Source organism: Aethina tumida, chromosome 5 (assembly GCF_024364675.1).
Source record: "Aethina tumida isolate Nest 87 chromosome 5, icAetTumi1.1, whole genome shotgun sequence".
Lineage (NCBI taxonomy): Eukaryota > Metazoa > Arthropoda > Insecta > Coleoptera > Nitidulidae > Aethina > Aethina tumida.
Genome location: NC_065439.1, coordinates 5258177 through 5278017, shown reverse-complemented (window position 1 = coordinate 5278017; position 19841 = coordinate 5258177). Strand labels below are relative to the sequence as shown.

The 19841-nt window shown below is 26.8% G+C and overlaps 1 protein-coding gene and 1 long non-coding RNA gene across 3 annotated transcripts; both read left to right on the top strand.

Moving 5' to 3' along the window:
- Positions 1–2125: 2125 nt before the first annotated feature.
- On the top strand, positions 2126–3200 carry LOC126265627 (uncharacterized). Its single transcript, XM_049967694.1, has 2 exons — positions 2126–2267; positions 2326–3200. Exons 1-2 carry the CDS (start codon positions 2213–2215, stop codon positions 2853–2855), a joined length of 585 nt encoding a protein of 194 aa, XP_049823651.1. The 5' UTR covers positions 2126–2212; the 3' UTR covers positions 2856–3200.
- Positions 3201–3759: 559 nt separating this feature from the next.
- Positions 3760–16650, top strand: LOC109608219 (uncharacterized). Of its 2 annotated transcripts, none has more exons than XR_007548130.1 (4): positions 3760–3919; positions 3974–4099; positions 4155–4265; positions 16436–16650. It is a non-coding gene; the product is annotated as an uncharacterized LOC109608219 (long non-coding RNA). The 2 variants fall into 2 exon arrangements; XR_007548129.1 differs by lacking the exon at positions 16436–16650 and adding an exon at positions 5489–7194 and having other exon boundaries at positions 3763–3919.
- The last annotated feature ends 3191 nt before the right edge of the window (positions 16651–19841 follow it).

Sequence of the window (19841 nt, the reverse complement as noted above, 5' to 3'; positions counted from 1 at the left end):
ATAATATATTAATATATTATAATATATAATATATAATATTATATATAATATATAATATATTAAATATATAATATATAATATATAATATATAATATATATAATATATATATATAATAATATTAATATAATATATAATATATAATATATAATATATAATATATATATATAATATAGAATATATAATATATAATATATCTATATAATATATAATATATAATATATAATATATAATATATAATATATAATATATAATAATATAATATATAATATATAATATATAATATATAATATATAATATATAATATTATAATATATAATATATAATATATAATATATAATATATAATATATAATATATAATATATAATATATAATATTATAATATATAATATATATATATATATAAATTATAATATATAATATATAATATATAATATATAATATATAATATATAAATATATAATATATAATATATAATATATAATATATAATATATAATATATAATATATAATATATATATATAATATATAATATCATAATATATAATATATAATATATAATATATAATATATAATATATAATATATAATATATAATATATAATATATAATATATAATATATAATATATAATATATAATATATAATATATAATATATAATATATAATCTATAATATATAATATATAATATATAATATATAATATATAATATATAATATATAATAATAATATATATATATAATATATAATATATAATATATAATATATAATAAATAATATATAATATATATAATATATAATATATTAATATATATATATATATAATATATAATTATAATATATAATATATAATATATAATATAATATATAATATATAATATATAAATATATATAATATATAATATATAATATATTATATATAATAAGTTTATCAAATTCTCTTTTCTTTTTTTATGTCGTTAAGTTTACTTTCTATCTAGCAAGTTTTTGAATTAGTTGATAATCTAGTCTCTTGTTATTTAAGGCTGTTTGTTATTTATGGTTATCTCGTAAACAAAGAGATTAATATTATATTCTGAATCTGAATATATCCTTAAAGATAGCTAGAAAGAGAATATCAGAAAATAAAGGATGATTGTTTTAAAGAGATAATAAATTTTGAACACTTTCTGCTAATAGAGAAACTCCAATATTGTAGAATATGATATAGAATAAGTAATGTTTCAAATTTAATTTAAATTTTATTTCATTTGATTGACATTATCAATTAGCAACACATATTTAAATTTAAAAAAAAAGTATTGATGGTTATCAATAAACATAAATGAAGTGTATATATGTAAGTAATTTGAATAAATAATTTCGAATATTCCGGACTTCTTTTAAATAAATTTATTCAAATCAAATAATTCAAGCAACCGAAATTATTTTAATCTCCTTAATCCTTTCTTAAATCTTAATAAGTATAAATTTTATTTATTGAATAATATTGTTCCCCTAAATGTACCTCCTTAATTTGATCACATATAATTAAATGTAAGCGTACAGGTATTCGAATCAGTATAAAACAGGTTCAATATTTTCGACAGCGTTGAAAACAAGCGATAGTTCGGTTGTGGTGCAAACGTGAAAATGAGTCAAAATATCAATCAACATGCAACAGCTCTTGTTGAAAAAAATGACTTTCAAGATACATTAAAAAAATGGAAAAAAGCAGAAGCAGATTACTTAAATATTAGTACCGAAAAGAAAAGTTCTGGTGATGTTTTAGGCAATGACACCGATTCTAATGTCCCGCAAACTGAAGATCCATTTAAAATATGTGATGTGTTAAATTTACACTCGTGGAAATTGATTTATGATGACATTAATTCGGAAGAATGTAAACAAAAGTTCCTGATAATTCTTCGGGAATGGATTAGAAAAGAGCAGATATATAATGCTTATAATTTAGATAAGATTAGTGCTAGTTTGAACGGTGATGATCTGAGCGACATTTTATCTATAGACAGTTCATTGGAGGACGAAAATTTCACTGCTGACGTAGATGTGACAACTGCTGATAATATACGGGATTCTCTTTTACCAACAGAGAATCAACTACCAGAAGTGCCTAAGAGAAGTAAAGTCGTTTCCTATATACAGCAGATTAATGTCCAGAATAGTAAGATAGAACAAATTCGGAAGGCATTAATAGTGTGCGAGTCAAATAAAATGCTCTTTAAAAGCAGGGAAAGAATTGAAGCCGAGAAACTTCTGCTCATTGAAAGTAAGTAATAATTTTTCTAACGCAAAATTAAAGTATACATAACAATTTTTATTTTCAGATATAAAAAAGACTCTTCTAGTACAGGCATCTAATTCCACTGATGTGCAAGATGGACACCCAGCAGATTTTAATATTAGAAATATTCGTTTCACCTTGCAAAAAGCTGCATTGGACAATGCAGCTTATTACTATGTTTGCGTCCTTAAGTATGGTGTCAACGTTGTAGCCAGCGATGTAGTTATGCCTGTAAAGAACGTGATCTTTTTCGGTAGTAATATGTATTTAAAAAAAGTCATCCACAAACTAACACTAAGTCTGTATCATATGAGGATATATAAAGATACCACACATAAAAGTAAACTTTCAAAGATAAAGGGGAAAATGCTGAAGAGCCTGTTTCATGTTACAAATGGTAGAGCAAGACACAATCTAGATCAGAACAAATATTGCAAATTTGAACAGATTGGAGAAACATCACTACCATCTGTAAATGAAAATTTGATGCTCATAAATATGACTATAGAAACTATAGATATCCATGAAATGTTCACAGCAGACATTAAAGTTATGCCTCATTTTAAACTATAGGAACGTAATATAGAATAAGTATTGACGATGTTTATACATATAGTATTTATTTGAATAACTGTACATATTTGTGTATTTAATAAGATATTTATGTGAACATTGTTGTTTATACAGATAAGATTAAAAGGAATTATACTGCATTGAATAAATGTCCTTAAAATTAATTTTTGTCAACTTTTCTCTGAAAGTTATTAGCAACGATATGAGTTAAATTTGTGTGGGGTACGAAACAAACACCATTGGAGCTTCTGGAATGTTTTGTCAGACACAAATATCACTGACATCTCATATTTGGACGAAGTCTGTTCCGGAAGTGTTTCCAGACCACAATACGTCCCCATCGTTTAGACTTCTATTTTCCCACTATCAAACAATATCCCCTAAAGAAGGACTTCTTGAATCGGGGCCATCAAAAATCTTCACAAATTCACAGCTGCTTTGTTCATCCAATTCAAAAGTGACAAAATTCATTTCAGTTGAGTGTCCATTTGCCACGATATTCCAATCGTAAACCTGATTATCATAATTGCTCCCTCTACATATTACTTGAGAATAAATATTTTTAATTTCAAACGTTGCTTCTAAATATTCGCCATAAACTGAAGCATGAGTTCCAGCAAATCTTTTCTTCTGGAATGTTTTGTCAGACACAAATATCACTGATATTTCATTTGGGAATTGCAGAACTGTGTTAATAATGATTGAATGATTATAGCTTCATTAAGGGTTCCGATTCTCCCTACATTTGTTAAGTGGGGCTGGTTTAAATATTTTAATTAATTAATTTACGAATATTATTTAGTTCTTCATAAAAACATGCAGTAATCCAACCATTTAAATTTCAAACCCACTGTCGAACCACACCCTGACACTTAATGAGGGTTCGAAAAGTGTCACATACTGTAATTATCTGTTGATATACCGCACGGTATATATAGCTTGTGTCAATCGTTATGGGAGGAACCACGAGGATAGTTGGGGAACTTGGTTAATTTTCCCGGTTTTACTTGGTCATCCCCTGGGATACTGATTGCATACTGTGTGCTATATTTGTCTTGGTCATGGTGAGTGTTCCTGATTGTGTATTTTTTGTATATATTTTAATTTGTGCATTGTAGTGTGAAACTAAGAAAAACCAAGGACCACGTGTTAGTGCATAAAACTTTAGTGACTGAGAGTTAGTGTTTTTATCGTACCCTGGTGCCCTAAATTACGAATACAGATAGGTCTAACGCATTAAAATTGTATTATTTGAAATATTTTATCAATTTGAATGTATAAGGTTAGTAATACTTTTAGGCGACCGTGGCAAATACATATATACGTATCAAACTGGAAGTTTTAAAAAGGAATTTCTAGAAGCGATGTCTTAATACTGTTCTTACAATTTATACAAGCTTGAAAGTGGAGGTTAGTATCCATTTTTTATTTGATTATGATGAGAAGTGCTTCATATGATCTTTAAAATATATTTAAAACATTTCATTTTCAACAAACAAACAAAATTACAATCAATTTGATTTAGTCCACTGATCATTGTTTTCATTGTACAAACCTTAATTGTGTTATACGACAAATCAACAATATAAGTGTATATTTTAATAAACACATTTTAATATATATATGCTATGTCTATGATGTGATTAGTACAAATGTCAACTTGCTTATATATAAAAATTATATTATACTATTTTTATTTACTTTTATGTACTGTGGGTTGGTTGAATGTTTAAATTTATTTATTTATCAAATATAAAAAGGATTTGTGTAATTAAATGAGTCAATTAATAAAATAATAACTGTTAATTTATGAGATTAGATAAATTTAACTTTAGATTTATATTTTTTTCATTAAAATTTGAAATCAGAAGATGAAATGAAAATGAATGAAAAACATGTAAAGCTCAAAGTTTTGAATGTTTAAATTTATTTATTTATCAAATATAAGAAGGATTTATATAATTAAATATTTAATTTATAAAATTATAACAGTTAACTTATAAAATTTGAAAAATTTGACATTAGATTTATATTTTTCAATACATATTCTAAGCTGGAAGATTGACAATTGAAAAACATCTAAAGCTCAAAGTTTAAATAAGTTTTGAATGTTTACTATCAATTAAATTTAATCCACTGATGACTGTTCAATCTGTACAAATCTTGATTGTATTATCCGATAAACCAACAATATAAATGTATATTTTAATATACACATTTTAATATATAAGCTATGCCTATGATATGTGATTAGTACAAATGTCAACTTGCTTATATATAAAAAGTATTTTATACTATTTTTTATTTACTTTTAAGTACTGTGGGTTGAATGTTTAAATTTATTTATTTATCAAATATAAGAAGGATTTATATAATTAAATATTTAATTTATAAAATTATAATAGTTAACTTATAAAATTTGATAAATTTGACATTAGATTTATATTTTTCAATACATATTCTAAGCTGGAAGATTGACAATTGAAAAACATCTAAAGCTCAAAATTTTAATAAGTTTTGAATGTTTACAATCAGTTATATTTAGTCCACTGATCACTGTTCAATCTGTACAAACCTTAATTGTATTATAATATATATTTCTGATAATCATAGTTATAATTTTTATATTTTAGGTATAATAACAAGCTTCTCTGAAATTTGATGGACCATTGTCACAAGAAGATTAAGATGTGAAGTATTTTTAAACATTATATTAATGAAAGAACTAATTTCGGACCACCATTGATATTTAAAATAATAAGAAATGATGTATATTACTTAAAACAGGTAATATTTTAAGTAATAAGGTTAAATTATTGTTCCTGTTAAATTTTTATTAAAATTTATATATTATTGGGTATATTATAGGTATATAATTTGTTTTTGTCAAAAATAAGGTTTATAACCTACTGCTCCACAAACATTAGGGTTGTTAATTTGACAATTATTTCATGTATCCAACAAAAACGTGGTGGTTCGCTGGGGTGTGTCTATTATTATCAGTCATTCATTTTTATCTAAACTGAAAATAATGACACAAATTTTCTTCTTCAACTTCTTTTTCTGCTTCATTTTGTGTTCATTCGGAACGATAATAATCTTACCTAGTATTAGCTGAAGTTGAACGTATCCTTCCTAATGTGGAACTTCCTTTATTCCCTCCACCGTCACCTCATATATTTAACGTCCTATCTTTTGATGTGGTTAAACAGACGTGTCACTATAAATTGGGCATCTACAGAAAATATTCTAAATTGCCATTTTTATGATTCTATAGATATTCAAGTTACTGAGCGTCGTAAGCTTCAAATTTATAAGTTGTACAGAAATTATGCGAGGGAATGCTGTCATTAGTTGTGGTCGTCTAAAATTTTTTGAAACGACAATTTGAAGCAGTTCCCTGAAGAATAAAACATAGCTTTGATCACACCAGTTCGCCAAAAAAAAAGAATCTTTATTACCAGCATTATGCCCATGGTATGCCATTCTACAATGTCGCAGAATATGCCCCAGGCAGCACCTGTGACGATGCTTCATCAGTCCCATCCTCAGATACAAATCCAGGGGCCACCCCACACAACCCCAAATCCTATCTGAGGTAATGCAGCCCCATATGCAATACCAGATGCCTCCTCAAATGCGGTACTAGTTCCCTCTGCACATGCAGTACTAAATGCCGCCTTACATGCAGCATCAGATGCTGCTACTATCTGAGACAATGCCATCTTATATCAATAACGAAAAATGAATGATGGCTCCAGATTCACAAGAGCAATTTACAATTCTGTAGTACATTCTCGTAGACGAATACTGTCGAAATTTCAACCCTTTTTTACCAATTTTTATTTATTGCCGTAAATGTCTACAGTTATTTATAATACATTATGCACATACAGTATGTACATCTTGGATCCTGCAGGACTTTGTTTTTTTTTCATTGATTAGTCTATATATTTCGGGGCCTGGTTTTGGCATAGGGGCCTTGTTTTTGTAACAATATCACAAATAACAAATACAATTTAAGGAATCAATCCGTCTGTACCGTCTGTTGTCGCTTTTTGTCATATTTTCGATGATTTTATCTTGGCCTGGACTTTTTGAAGCTTTTAGGAGTTTGATAGTTTTTGCCCCAACACTTCAATAGGTGGAATCTGGTGTTTAGGCGGGAATTTTATGGATCTCTTGGGGGTGTGTGAGTATCGCCTGCGGTCGGATATTTTATTGAGAAGGCTCAGATCTGCCGTCTTTGATTTTTCGATTTCTCAAGAATTCCTGAAAAGGAAATATCGCAAATAGTTTTATTACTGTTATTTATTTGATGATTTTTCCTACAATAATTGGGTTCAACTGAAGTTTACATTTTTTGTCAAGGTAAGCCGGACTCATTTTTCCTGATAAGGAAGTGCAAGCCATCGTTTCTTTAGTAAACAGCAAATTCATTAATTTCCTAGTGGTTTTCCTGTAATTTTGCAAGTCAATCTTTTCATATGCGTCCCTGGGAACTTTATTACTTTATACATATGAAAGGATCTATGTAATATCATCATTTTTTTATCTCATTTTCTGTTTCCGAAGCAGACTCGTCATTAGCTGATCATTAGTGGCTTCAGCCTCTGATTCTGGATTGTAGTCTCTTAAGGCAACATCACACAACAATAATAGAAGGTACTTGTATGGTCGTTTAGCAGTTGTTATTTCACACTCATTCTGCGTTTGTTGTTTTTCGTTTTCCATTTTGTTAAACTCTATTCCGTACTTCGCAACTGACGATTTCTGCGATACTCTAAAACTGCTAATAGTTAATAATTTAATATACGCCTATATAATTACCTGAAACTAATCTTCCTTATTGTGCAAAATATATGTATATAAGCAATGAAAATAAACTAATAAAATCTGAATATGACATGACTTGTGTGTGACTCTTAACTTGTTTTTGCTTCTTATAATTTCATTGAACAATTTCATTTTTTCCTTTAAAGTTTCTAAAATCTCTAAATACTCTCTAAATACACAGAGAAGAAAAAATTGGAAGAATTATCAAAAGTTAAAACAGACTTATAAAACTTATTGAGAATTCTAAGTGAAAAACTACTATGCAACAATTTTATAAGTATTAATTATTAAAATAAAGAAAATAATGGTTTTAATTTTGTCAAAAATTGATAATCATTAAATTTTGATAATTATTGAATATTTTTTTAATATTAATTATGGAAATTATGTGATGAAATTTGTTAAAACATTTTTAATTTGATGAATGTATTAAAATATTATTTTGGATGATAATTTAGAAAAATAAATTAGTTTTTTTATTAATGAGATTATAATATGTAATAAAGGAAGTTTATAAGTATATTAATTTAACTGATTTTTTAGTTTGTATCTTCTATAACAAAACTTTCATTATAAATACACAATGAAAACACATATTCAATATAAAATTGTTACATATATACCAAAAAACAAGAAATATGATTTTAAAATTATATTATAAGAGTATGTTAACAATGTAAGTTGTTAAGTAGACTATTTAGAGTTACCCAAGTTACATCATATAAACATGGACTACATTAAACACTTCTTTCGAATATACTGAGTGAAACAAGTACTAAAACAAATGACTACTTTTACAATCAGAAGTGAATTAATTCAAGGGAGTGTTTTAATTCTCTCCCAGAATAAAATGCAATAAAAGCATGCAATAAAAACGACATAACAAAGGTAACAAACGAAACGTATAAACTTTTTATAAAATTTGGAACCCTCTTTTTATTATTTTTAAGGTATTTATAAAAAGTGAGTCTGGTACATTTATCTAATATTTTTCTTTACAATCATGGTATTTACGAAATTGAAACTTTTTGAAAATATGCTTTAAAATTAGTTTCTAAAGAACTTTTGTGAGAATTGTCATTTAAAAAAGTGTACAAATGAATACGGATATTTGAAATGAAATCTACAAGTAAATCATAAGGATAAATCAGCTTATTGAAATTTTGATAGTATTCATTAAAAAATATAAAAGTATGCTTTTCAGTAATATCTTCTGAGAGAAGGGTCCCATGGTATGAGTCGCAATATGGAATTTGAATTTTTTTTTAATAAATAACCACCTCTATAAGAAGAACCTTGAAGAGAATTAAAATCACAAATGTATTTTTCAACAAAGTTAAAATCTTATTCGATGACGACATTTAATGCAGAAAAACAGACTTCAAGTGTTCAAAATATAGTTCATTAACACCATACTCAAATTCAAATTTACCGAGAAGATTTTTGAGAGAAGAAATTGAAGGTAAAAAAAATGAGTTTGAAGTTAAATAACAATATAGTTTGCCACTGAGTTTGTAACATACGGGAAATTGTAAAACTTTTATATCATCGAGAGGCCAAGTTCTGCCATGAGATTTTCTACAGAAATTTTGCAAAAAAATTTCTAGTAACCTCATTTAAATCAGTACAAATTTCTTCTAATTTTTCTCTTTTAATAATACTACGAAGATTGGAAATATCAGATTTTTGTTTTTGGCAACGTGTCTTTAACTTAAAAATTTTTGAAATAGCTTTTCGGTGCAACTTATACAACAACGATTTTTTCTCAGGATTATTTGTACTTTTATCACAGATACGAGATGGAGATTTGCAATAGGAATGATCTAATTGAGTGACAGTCTTTCGAAATATTGTTATTATTTGTATCTAAAAGAGAATTTGCACAAAGGAAAATACCTGAAGTAGAGGGAACATCAGAAACAGAAATAGAATCAGAATATTTTAGTAAAACATTAGAATGTACAATAATTTGTTTATTAATATTTACTAAATTATTAGGCATTAAAGAGTAAAAACTACGATTAAAATCAGATATTGGACGTTGAATATTAGTTGAAGAGGAAGGAAATGCAGAAATTTCTTGAAGAGGTGGATAAGGTACAATTCCATTTTTCAGAAAACGTCACTAATTATTATTAATATGTCAAGAAAAATCTGAAGGTGAAAAATGATCTTCGCATACATGTGCGGAACTTCAATGTTTTTCAATTTTTTTCTTTTGAAATGTTTCTAAATTTGTGCTAATCACTATGTTACAATAATTGCTGTTAAAACACTATTGTAAATTTTTCCAAACATTAGCAAAATCGTTAATTATATATATTTTCAATTCAAGTTTATGGATATAAAGACCTAAAAAACCGTTAATTAAATAAGATTTTTGGACCACCAATTTGGTTTTTTGGTTCTTATGAAGTTAAAATAATTCAAAATTTATATTATAGTTATAGTATAGTTATTTATCATTATCTAAGTAATATTTTAATGTTAATGAACAGTAAATAATGATAAAAATGGTTATGAATTGATTTTAGTAAAATATTATTAATAAATAATAATGTGAAATAATAATTTCACATTAGAATGTATTAAATTTTAAACCAACTAGTTATATATTTAAAATAATCTTTATAATGATGAAAAAATCCGTTTAAAATAGAAACTAATTACAATTTGATAATATTATGACACAATCGTTACATTAATTAACCTAATTATATGATATACATATGTGTATAAGTTTTATTTTTAAAATATAAGTTATAAATATAAAAATTATAATACAAACAATATAATAGTCCATTTAATACAAACACATTGTGCTCATCCAATGCAGACTATTAATTGTGACACATCATTAAATGTAAATTCTTATTTTAGATGAAATCAGAAACTTGAAAGTTTGATTATAAACAGTTCCATACCATTTCTGGGAAAGATTACGTTAGTTTCCACCTAATTTTGTATTTCGAACTATTGTCTTTTTAAAAAATCTATTATGCCTATCTTCATTTCTCGTTTTGAAATCAAACTTAGGGTAACATTAGGAATTGCGTTTTTAACTTTCACAGGCTTTTTACATTTTTAATTGGAATTGCTATTTCATATGTAACAACATCAATCAATTGTTTATTAGCAAAATATAATAAGGTGTAATATTTTTAGGCATATTTCTTGGAGAAGTAACTGAGGCATGTTGTAGGGGATTCTACTTCATAACTAAAGTAATACATACTATTAAAATTGGTAAATATATTCCACCGATAATATTTAATATTTAAGTGAAAACTTCTTTAGCCGCGTTGGGCACTTTTTGATAAGGGAAAATCCCGCGTCACCGACATGTTCATGACTCGCGCACGCGCAGTGTGCGTTCGCGTCACCGACATGTTTATAGCAAAAATTTATTTAAATATGTCCAATGATTGAAAACTCAATACTACAAAATCTAAAACATTATTTATTAATTCTGTATCCTTCCATTTCTAAGGAATTCTTGGAAATTAAGAATCACAAATAGTTTTAATACAGACCGTTTTGGTAATGTTTAAAGTATAGAACTTTCAATACTTTGAATTTATATTTTGCACAAACTTCTATTGTTAATAAAAAAGATATAATTCGACATTATATACATTAATTATTTATATACATTACATATTTATTTACATTAAATATATATTTTTTAAAATGTCTCATTCAATTCGCCTTCTTCATTTTCTAATTTTCTTAATATTTTATTCTCATCCGCACCTTTGGTGGTAAACAAGTTGCGGATTCGTTCAGCGACCATTTTCATATCTTGTTACGGTCATTTTTTCCGATGAGGAAGATGAAGCCATCGTTTCTTTAGTAAACAGCAAATTCATTTATTTTCTGGTAGCTTTCCTGTAATAAGTCGATCCACCCGATGTTACGTAGGCCTATGTCTACAATCCTGCCGAGCTGGAGTTCCGTACTCTTCCTTTTTGAGAATCCAAACTATTCCGAGATGATGGTTTGGTCTCGCTCAGTAACCTTCTGGAGTCGCTTCAGTATAACTCGGTCCATCACTTTACCCATTGTAGTTAGCAAGGAGATGGGTCTGTAATTGTCCGAGCTTTTGGGGTTTTGCTTTGGCTTGGTGATGGGGATCATCTTAGTGCTTTTCCATATTTTCGGGAAATATTGTACTCGTTTACAGTGATTTATTATGTAATATATTTGGACAATTCTTGTTTTGGGCACCAATTTAAGTATTCTATTCTTCTAGTCGTTTGATATTGATAGAAATCAGTTTATAAATTAATTATGTGAATTTGAATCGTTAAATTTATAATAATTCAAAATAAATGATACCAATACTCACTTTCTACCAGCAATATTTTCTCAGCAATAATTCTCTCGTTCAATTTTTGAATTTTGCTTTCCAATTTCTTCTGAATAATGATTGAGCTTATTGTCTTTATTAGCGAATCTAATTTTCTTCGAGGTTGGTCTTTTGGATTACAGGCTATTGTATCGGCAGTTATTTTTTTGTCATATCTCAAAAATGGTGTAACTTTTTCTGGCCTTACATCGCATATTTTTTCGTAGGAAATCCAATTTCTAGATGACTCATCGTTACTATTATTGGTGTCAACATTTTCCAATTTTGTGCAAAGTTTAACCCTCGAAGTAAGTATTGCATAATGGGTTGATATCTCTCAAAATATGAAAATTAGTGTTATTACAAGGATATTTGAATTTATTATTATTAATATTTGATACGTTTTTCTTACTTTCCTTCCTAAGCTGCAATTAATTAAAAGAAACTTCATTACTTCTTATCTTTTTATATTTATAAGCAATAATATTAAGTTTCGAAGGTAAGTTTATCAAATTCTCTTTTTCCCCTATCTCGATATGTTTACTTTCAATCTAGTGAGTAAGTTTTTGAATTATCTTCATGAATGTTGATAATCTAGTCTCTCGTTATTTAAAACAGTTATAGTGACAGGGATTGTCGATAGAAGTGAAAACTGTCATAATGTTTGAATTAAAATTATCAACATCAATCTTTTCACATCTATTGTCACTCCGACCAACAATTATATGCATGTTTATATGGTTTTTTATTATTCAAATATATTATGAGCTATACAAGATCATGACAAAATATAAACACAATTCAATTGAAATAACAATTACTATACAGTCATATTATTTATGGATTATATTTGTATTTACTTAAATTTCAATGAACTTGATTTTTAATATTATTTTAATTGTTTGCATCATTGTCATCATTAATTTCAACAATACTTAGACTTTTTGTACTTTCAATAATTTAATTTTGTTCTAAAAAAGATATAACATGCTTTTGGTAACTAAAGTAAGAAATGAAAATGTTTGATTCAAATTTATTTAAGCATAAAATGGCATCTATTGTCGTTTTGTTGTACTGAATTTTCGATCACTGGACATATTTAGATAAATTTTTCACCAAATCCATTTAATTTCACTTGTAAGATACACACAGCACTATACGTCAGCTATATAGCTACAGATATACTGCTATAAGCATGTCTAAGGCGCATAGCATACTGCGCATGCCGACATATCTCGGTGACGCGAATCCATAAACTTTCTCCTACCAAAAGTATCCGACGCGAATCTAAAAAGTTTTCACTTCAAAAAATTAATAAATATGTACAAATTATTATTACTTTTGAAAGTACTGTACATTCTGAATCTGAATATATCCTTAAAATAGCTAGAAAGAGAATATTAGAAAGAAGAAGAAAGCAAGTACCAAAACTACAAAATTGTATAATATGATATAGAATGTTTCAAATTTAATTTAATTTTTAATTCTTTTAATTGACACTATCAATTAGCAATACATATTTAAATTTAAAAAAAGTATTGATGGTTAACGATAACCATAAATGAAGTGTAGTTAAGTAAGTAATGTGAATAAATAATTTCGAATAATTCGGACTTCTTTTAAATAAATTCATTTAAATCAAATAAATCAAACAATTAAAATTATTCTAATTTATTTAATTCTTTCATAAATCTTAATAGGTATAAATTTTATTTATTGAATAATATTGTACCCCTAAATGTACCTCCTTATTGAATAATATTGTTCCCCTAAATGTACCTCCTTGGTGATGATGAAAACAAACGATAGTTTAGTTGTGGTGAAAACGTGAAAATAAGTAAATATTCAACAACTCTTGTTGAAAAAAAAATACTTTCAAGATACATTAAAGAACTGGAATGACAATGACCTCGATTCTAATGTCCCGCAAATTGAAGATCCATTTAAAATAAGTGATGTATTAAATTTAAACTTATGGAAATTGATTTATAATGACATTAATGCGGAAGAATATAAGCAAAAGTTCCTGATAATTCATCGGCAATGGATTAGAAAAGAGCAGATATATAATGCTTATAATTTAGATAAGATTAGTGCTAGTTTGAACGGTGATGATCTGAGCGACATTTTATCTATAGACAGTTCATTGGAGGACGAAAATTCCACTGCTGACATAGATGTGACAAATGCTGACAATATACGGGATTCTCTTTTACCAACAAAGATTCAACTACCAGAAGTGCTTAAGAGAAGTAAAGTCGTTTCCCATATACAGCAGATTAATGCCCAGAACAGTAAAATAGAACAAATTCGGAAGGCATTAATAGTGTGCGAGTCAAATAAAATGCTCTTTAAAAGCAGGGAAAGAGTTGAAGCCGAGAAACTTCTGCTCATTGAAAGTAAGTAATCATCATCAACATAAAATTAAAGTATACATAACAATTTTTATTTTCAGATATAAAAAAGCCTCTTCTAGTACAGGCACCTAATTCCACTGATGTGCAAGATGGACACCCAGCAGATTTTAATATTAGAAATATTCGTTTCACCTTGCGAAAAGCTGCATTGGACAATGCAGCTTATTACTATGTTTGCGTCCTTAAGTATGGTGTCAACGTTGTAGCCAGCGATGTAGTGATGCTTGTAAATAACGTGATCTTCTTCGGCAGTCATATGTATTTAAAAAAAGTCATCCACAAACTAACATTAAGTCTTTATCATATGAGGATATATAAAGATACCACACATAAAAGTAAACTTTCAAAGATAAAGGGGAAAATGCTGAAGAGCCTGTTGCATGTTACAAATGGTAGAGCAAGACACAATCTACATCAGAACAAATATTGCAAATTTGAACAGATTGGAGAAACATCACTACCATCTGTAAATGAAAATTTGATGCTCACAAATATGCCTATAGAAACTATGGATATCCATGAAATGTTCTCAGCAAACATTAAGGTTATACCTCATTTTATAAACCAGGAAAGAAATATAGAATAAGTATTGATGATGTTTATACATATAGTATTTATTTGAATAACTGTACATATTTGTGTATTTAATAAGTTATTTATGTAAACATTGTTGTTTATACATTATTTATAAAATTAAAAGGAATTATACTACATTGAATAAATGTCCTTAAAATTCATTTTTGTCAACTTTATTCTGAAAGTTATATGAGACAATATGAGTTAAATTTGTATGGGGTACGAAACAAACAACATTGGAGCTTCTGGAATGTTTTGTCAGACACAAATATCACTGACATCTAATTTTCGGAGGTGTTTTCAGACCACAATACGTCCTCATTGTCCAGGCTCCACTTTTCCACCATCAAACAATATCGCCCTAAAGAAGAACTTCCTTAATCGGGACCATCAAGTATCTCCACTTAATTAAATTCACAGCTGCTTTGTTTCTCCAATTCAAAAGTGACAAAATTTATTTCAATTGAGTGTCCCTTTGCCCTTTGGGAATAAATATTTAATTTAACATTCTCTTCCTACTTTTACTCATTACTACAAAAAAGAAAAGAAACACTCAAGTGATTTCTGATTTCCATAAATGTTTTGTGATTCCCACTAATGTGCATATATGTATTACTATTAAGTAGGAATAGTAATATGCCATATATATTTTTAGTACAGGTTTCTTTGGGGATTGTAGAATTGTGCTAATAATGATTGAGGGTTCTGATTCTCTTTTGCATTTGTTAAGTGGGGCTAATTTAATCAATATTTTAATTAATTAATTTACGAATATTATTTAGTTCTTCATAAAAACATGCAGTAATCCAACTATTTAAACTTCAAACCCACTGTCCGACCACACCCTGACACTTAATGAGGGTTCGAAAAGAAATCATATTAAGTGTCACATACTGTAATTATCTGTTGATATACCGCACGGTATATATAGCTTGTGTCAATCATTATCAGAGGAACCACGAGGACAATTGGGGAACTTGGTTAATTTTCCTGGTTTTACTTGGTCATTCCCTGGGATACTGATTGCAAACTGTGTGCTATAATTGTCCTGGTCATGGTGAGTGTTCCTGTTTGTGTATTTTTTGTATAAAATTTAATTTGTCCATTGTAGTGTGAAACTAAGGAAAACCAAGCACCACATGTTAGTGCATAAAACATTAGTGACTGAGAGTCAGTGTTTTCATCGTACCCTGGTGCCCTAAATTAAGAACACAGATAGGTTTAACGCATTAAAATTGTATTAATTGAAATATTTTATCAATTTGAATATATAATGTTAGTAATACTTTTAGGCGAACATGGCAAATACATATATATGTATCAAACTGGAAGTTTTAAAAAGGAATTTCTAGAAGCGATGCCTTAATACTGTTCTTACAATTTATACAAGCTTGAAAGTGGAGGTTAGTACACATTTTTTATTTGATTATGATGAGAAAGTGCTTCATATGATCTTTAAAATATATTTAAAACATTTCATTTTCAACAAAGAAACAAAATTACAATCAATTTGATTTAGTCCACTGATCACTGTTTTCATTGTACAAACCTTAATTGTGTTACGTATAACAAACCAACAATATAAGTGTATATTTTAATAAACACATTTTAATATTTATGCTATGTCTATGATATGTGATTAGTACAAATGTCAACTTGCTTATATATAAAAATTATATTATACTATTTTTATTTACTTTTATGTACTGTGGCTTGGTTGAATGTTTAAATTTATTTATTTATCAAATATAAAAAGGATTTGTGTAATTAAATGAGTCAATTAATAAAACAATGTTAATTTATGAGATTAGATAAATTTAACTTTAGATTTATATTTTTCAATAAAATTTTTAAGTCAGAAGATTAACAAATGAAAAACATGTAAGGCTCAAAGTTTTGAATGTTTAAATTTATTTATTTATCAAATATAAGAAGGATTTATATAATTAAACATTTAATTTATAAAATTGTAACAGTTAATTTATAAAATTTGATAAATTTGACATTAGATTTATATTTATCAATACATATTCTAAGCTGGAAGATTGACAATTGAAAAACAACTAAAGCTCAAAGTTTTAATAATTTTTGAATATTTACAATCAAGTAAATTTAGTTCACTGATCACTCTTCAATCTGTACAAATCTTAATTGTATTATACGATAACCAACAATATAAATGTATATTTTAATATAAACATCTTAATATATAAGCTATGTCTATGATATGTGATTAGTACAAATGTCATCTTGCTTATATATAAAAATTATATTACACTATTTTTTTATTTACTTTTAAGTACTGTGGGTTGAATGTTTAAATTTATTTATTTATCAAATATAAAAAGGACTTGTGTAATTAAATGAGTCAATTAATAAAATTATAACTATTAATTTATGAGATTAGATAAATTTAACTTTAGATTTATATTTTTCAATATAGTTTTTAAGTCAGAAGATTAACAAATGAAAAACATGTAAAGCTCAAAGTTTTGAATGTTTAAATTTATTTATTTATTTATCAAATATAAGAAGGATTTATATAATTAAATATTTAATTTATAAAATTATAAAAGTTAATTTATAAAATTTGATAAATTTAACATTAGATTTATATTTTTCAATACATATTCTAAGCTGGAAGATTGACAATTGAAAAACATCTAAAGCTCAAAGTTTTAATAAGTTTTGAATGTTTACAATCAATTAGATTTAGTCCACTGATCACTGTCCAATCTATACAATCCGTAATTGTATTATCCTATAAACCAACAATATAAACGTATATTTTAATATACACATTTTAATATATAAGCTATGCCTATGATACGTCATTAGTACAAATGTCAACTTGCTTATATATAATGATTAAATTATACTATTTTGGAGTTGTCAGGATTTTGTCAATCCGTCTGTACAGTCTATTGTCGCTTTTCGTCATATTTTCGGTGATTTTATCTTAGCTTAGTCTTTTCGAAGCTTTCAGCAGTTCGATAGTTTTTTGGACTTCGTTTTTGCACCAACACTTCAATAGGTAGAATCTGGTGTTTAGGTGAGAATTTTATGGATCTCTTGGGGGTGTGTGAGTATCGCCAGCGGTCGGATATTTTATTGAGGAGGGCGCAGCTCCGCCATCTTTGATTTTTCCATTTCTCAAGAATTCCTGGACAGGAAATATGGCAAATAGTTTTATTACAGTCCATTTTGATGATTTTTCCTACAATAATTGGGTTCAACTAAAGTTTACATTTTTTGTCAAGGTAAGCCGGACTCATGTTTCCTGATAAGGAAGGGCAAGCCATCGTTTCTTTAGTAAACAGCAAATTCATTAATTTCCTAGTGGTTTTCCTGTAATTTTGCAAGTCAATCTTTTCATATGCGTCCCTGGGAACTTTGTTACTTTATATATATGAAAGGATCTATGTAATATCATCATTTTTTTATCTCATTTTCTGTTTCCGAAGTAGACTCGTCGTTGGCTGATCATTAGTGGCTTCAGACTCTTTCTGGATTGTAATCTCTTAAGGCAACATCACACAACAATAATAGAAGGTATTTGTATGGTCGTTTAGCAGTTGTTATTTCACACTCATTCTGCGTTTGTTGTTTTTCGTTCCGTACTTCGCAACTGACGATTTCTGACTCTAAAACTGCTAATAGTTAATAATTTAATATAAGTCTATATAATTACCTGAAACTAATCTTCCTTATTGTGCAAAATATCTCTATATAAGTAATGAAAATAAACTAATAAAATCTGAATATGACATGACTTGTGTGTGACTCTTAACTTTTTTTGCTTCTATATTATAATTTCTTTGAACAATTTCATTTTTTACTTTAAAGTTTCTTAAGTTTCTAAATACTCTCTAAATACACAGAGAAGAAAAAATTGGAAAAATTATCAAAAGTTAAAGCAGCAACAATTTTATATGTATTAATTATTAAAATAAAGAAAATAATGGTTTTAAATTTATCAAAAATTGATAATTATTGAATATTTTTTTTTAATATTAATTAATGAAAAAGTTTGATGAAATTGTACTATTATTTGTTAAAAACATTTTTAATTTGATTATCAACTATACATGCATTAAAATATTATTTTTGATGATACTTTAGAAATATAAATTAGTTTTTTTATTAATAAGACTGATTATAATATGTAATGAAGGAAGTTTATAAGTATATTAATTTAACTGATTTTTTAGTTTGTATCAGAATAAAATAAAAAGCATGCAATAAAAACGTCATAACAAAATACACATAACAAAAATAAATAAATATTTAAAAACATATCTAAAACATTCTAAAATAAATACTCTAAATAAAGGTAACAAACGAAACGTATAAACTTTTTATAAAATTTGGATCCCTCTTTTTTATTATTTTTAAGGTATTTATAAAGAGTGAGTCTGGTACATTTATCTAATATTTTTCTTTACATCATGGAATTTACGAAATTGAAACCTTTGATAAATATGCTTTAAAATTAGTTTCTAAAGAACTTTTGTGAGAATTATCATTTAAAAAAGTGTACAAATGAATACGGATATTTGAAATGAAATCTACAAGTAAATCACTAGGATAAATCAACTTATTGAAGTTTTGATCGTATTCATTAAAAAATATAAAAGTATGCTTTTCAGTAATATCTTTTGAGAGAAGGGTCCCTTGGCATGAGTCGCAATCGGGAATTTGAATTTTCTATAATAAATAACGAGCTACATAAGAAGAACCTTGAAGAGAATTAGGACCACAAATGTATTTTTCAACAAAGTTAACATCGAGTTCGATGACAACATTTAG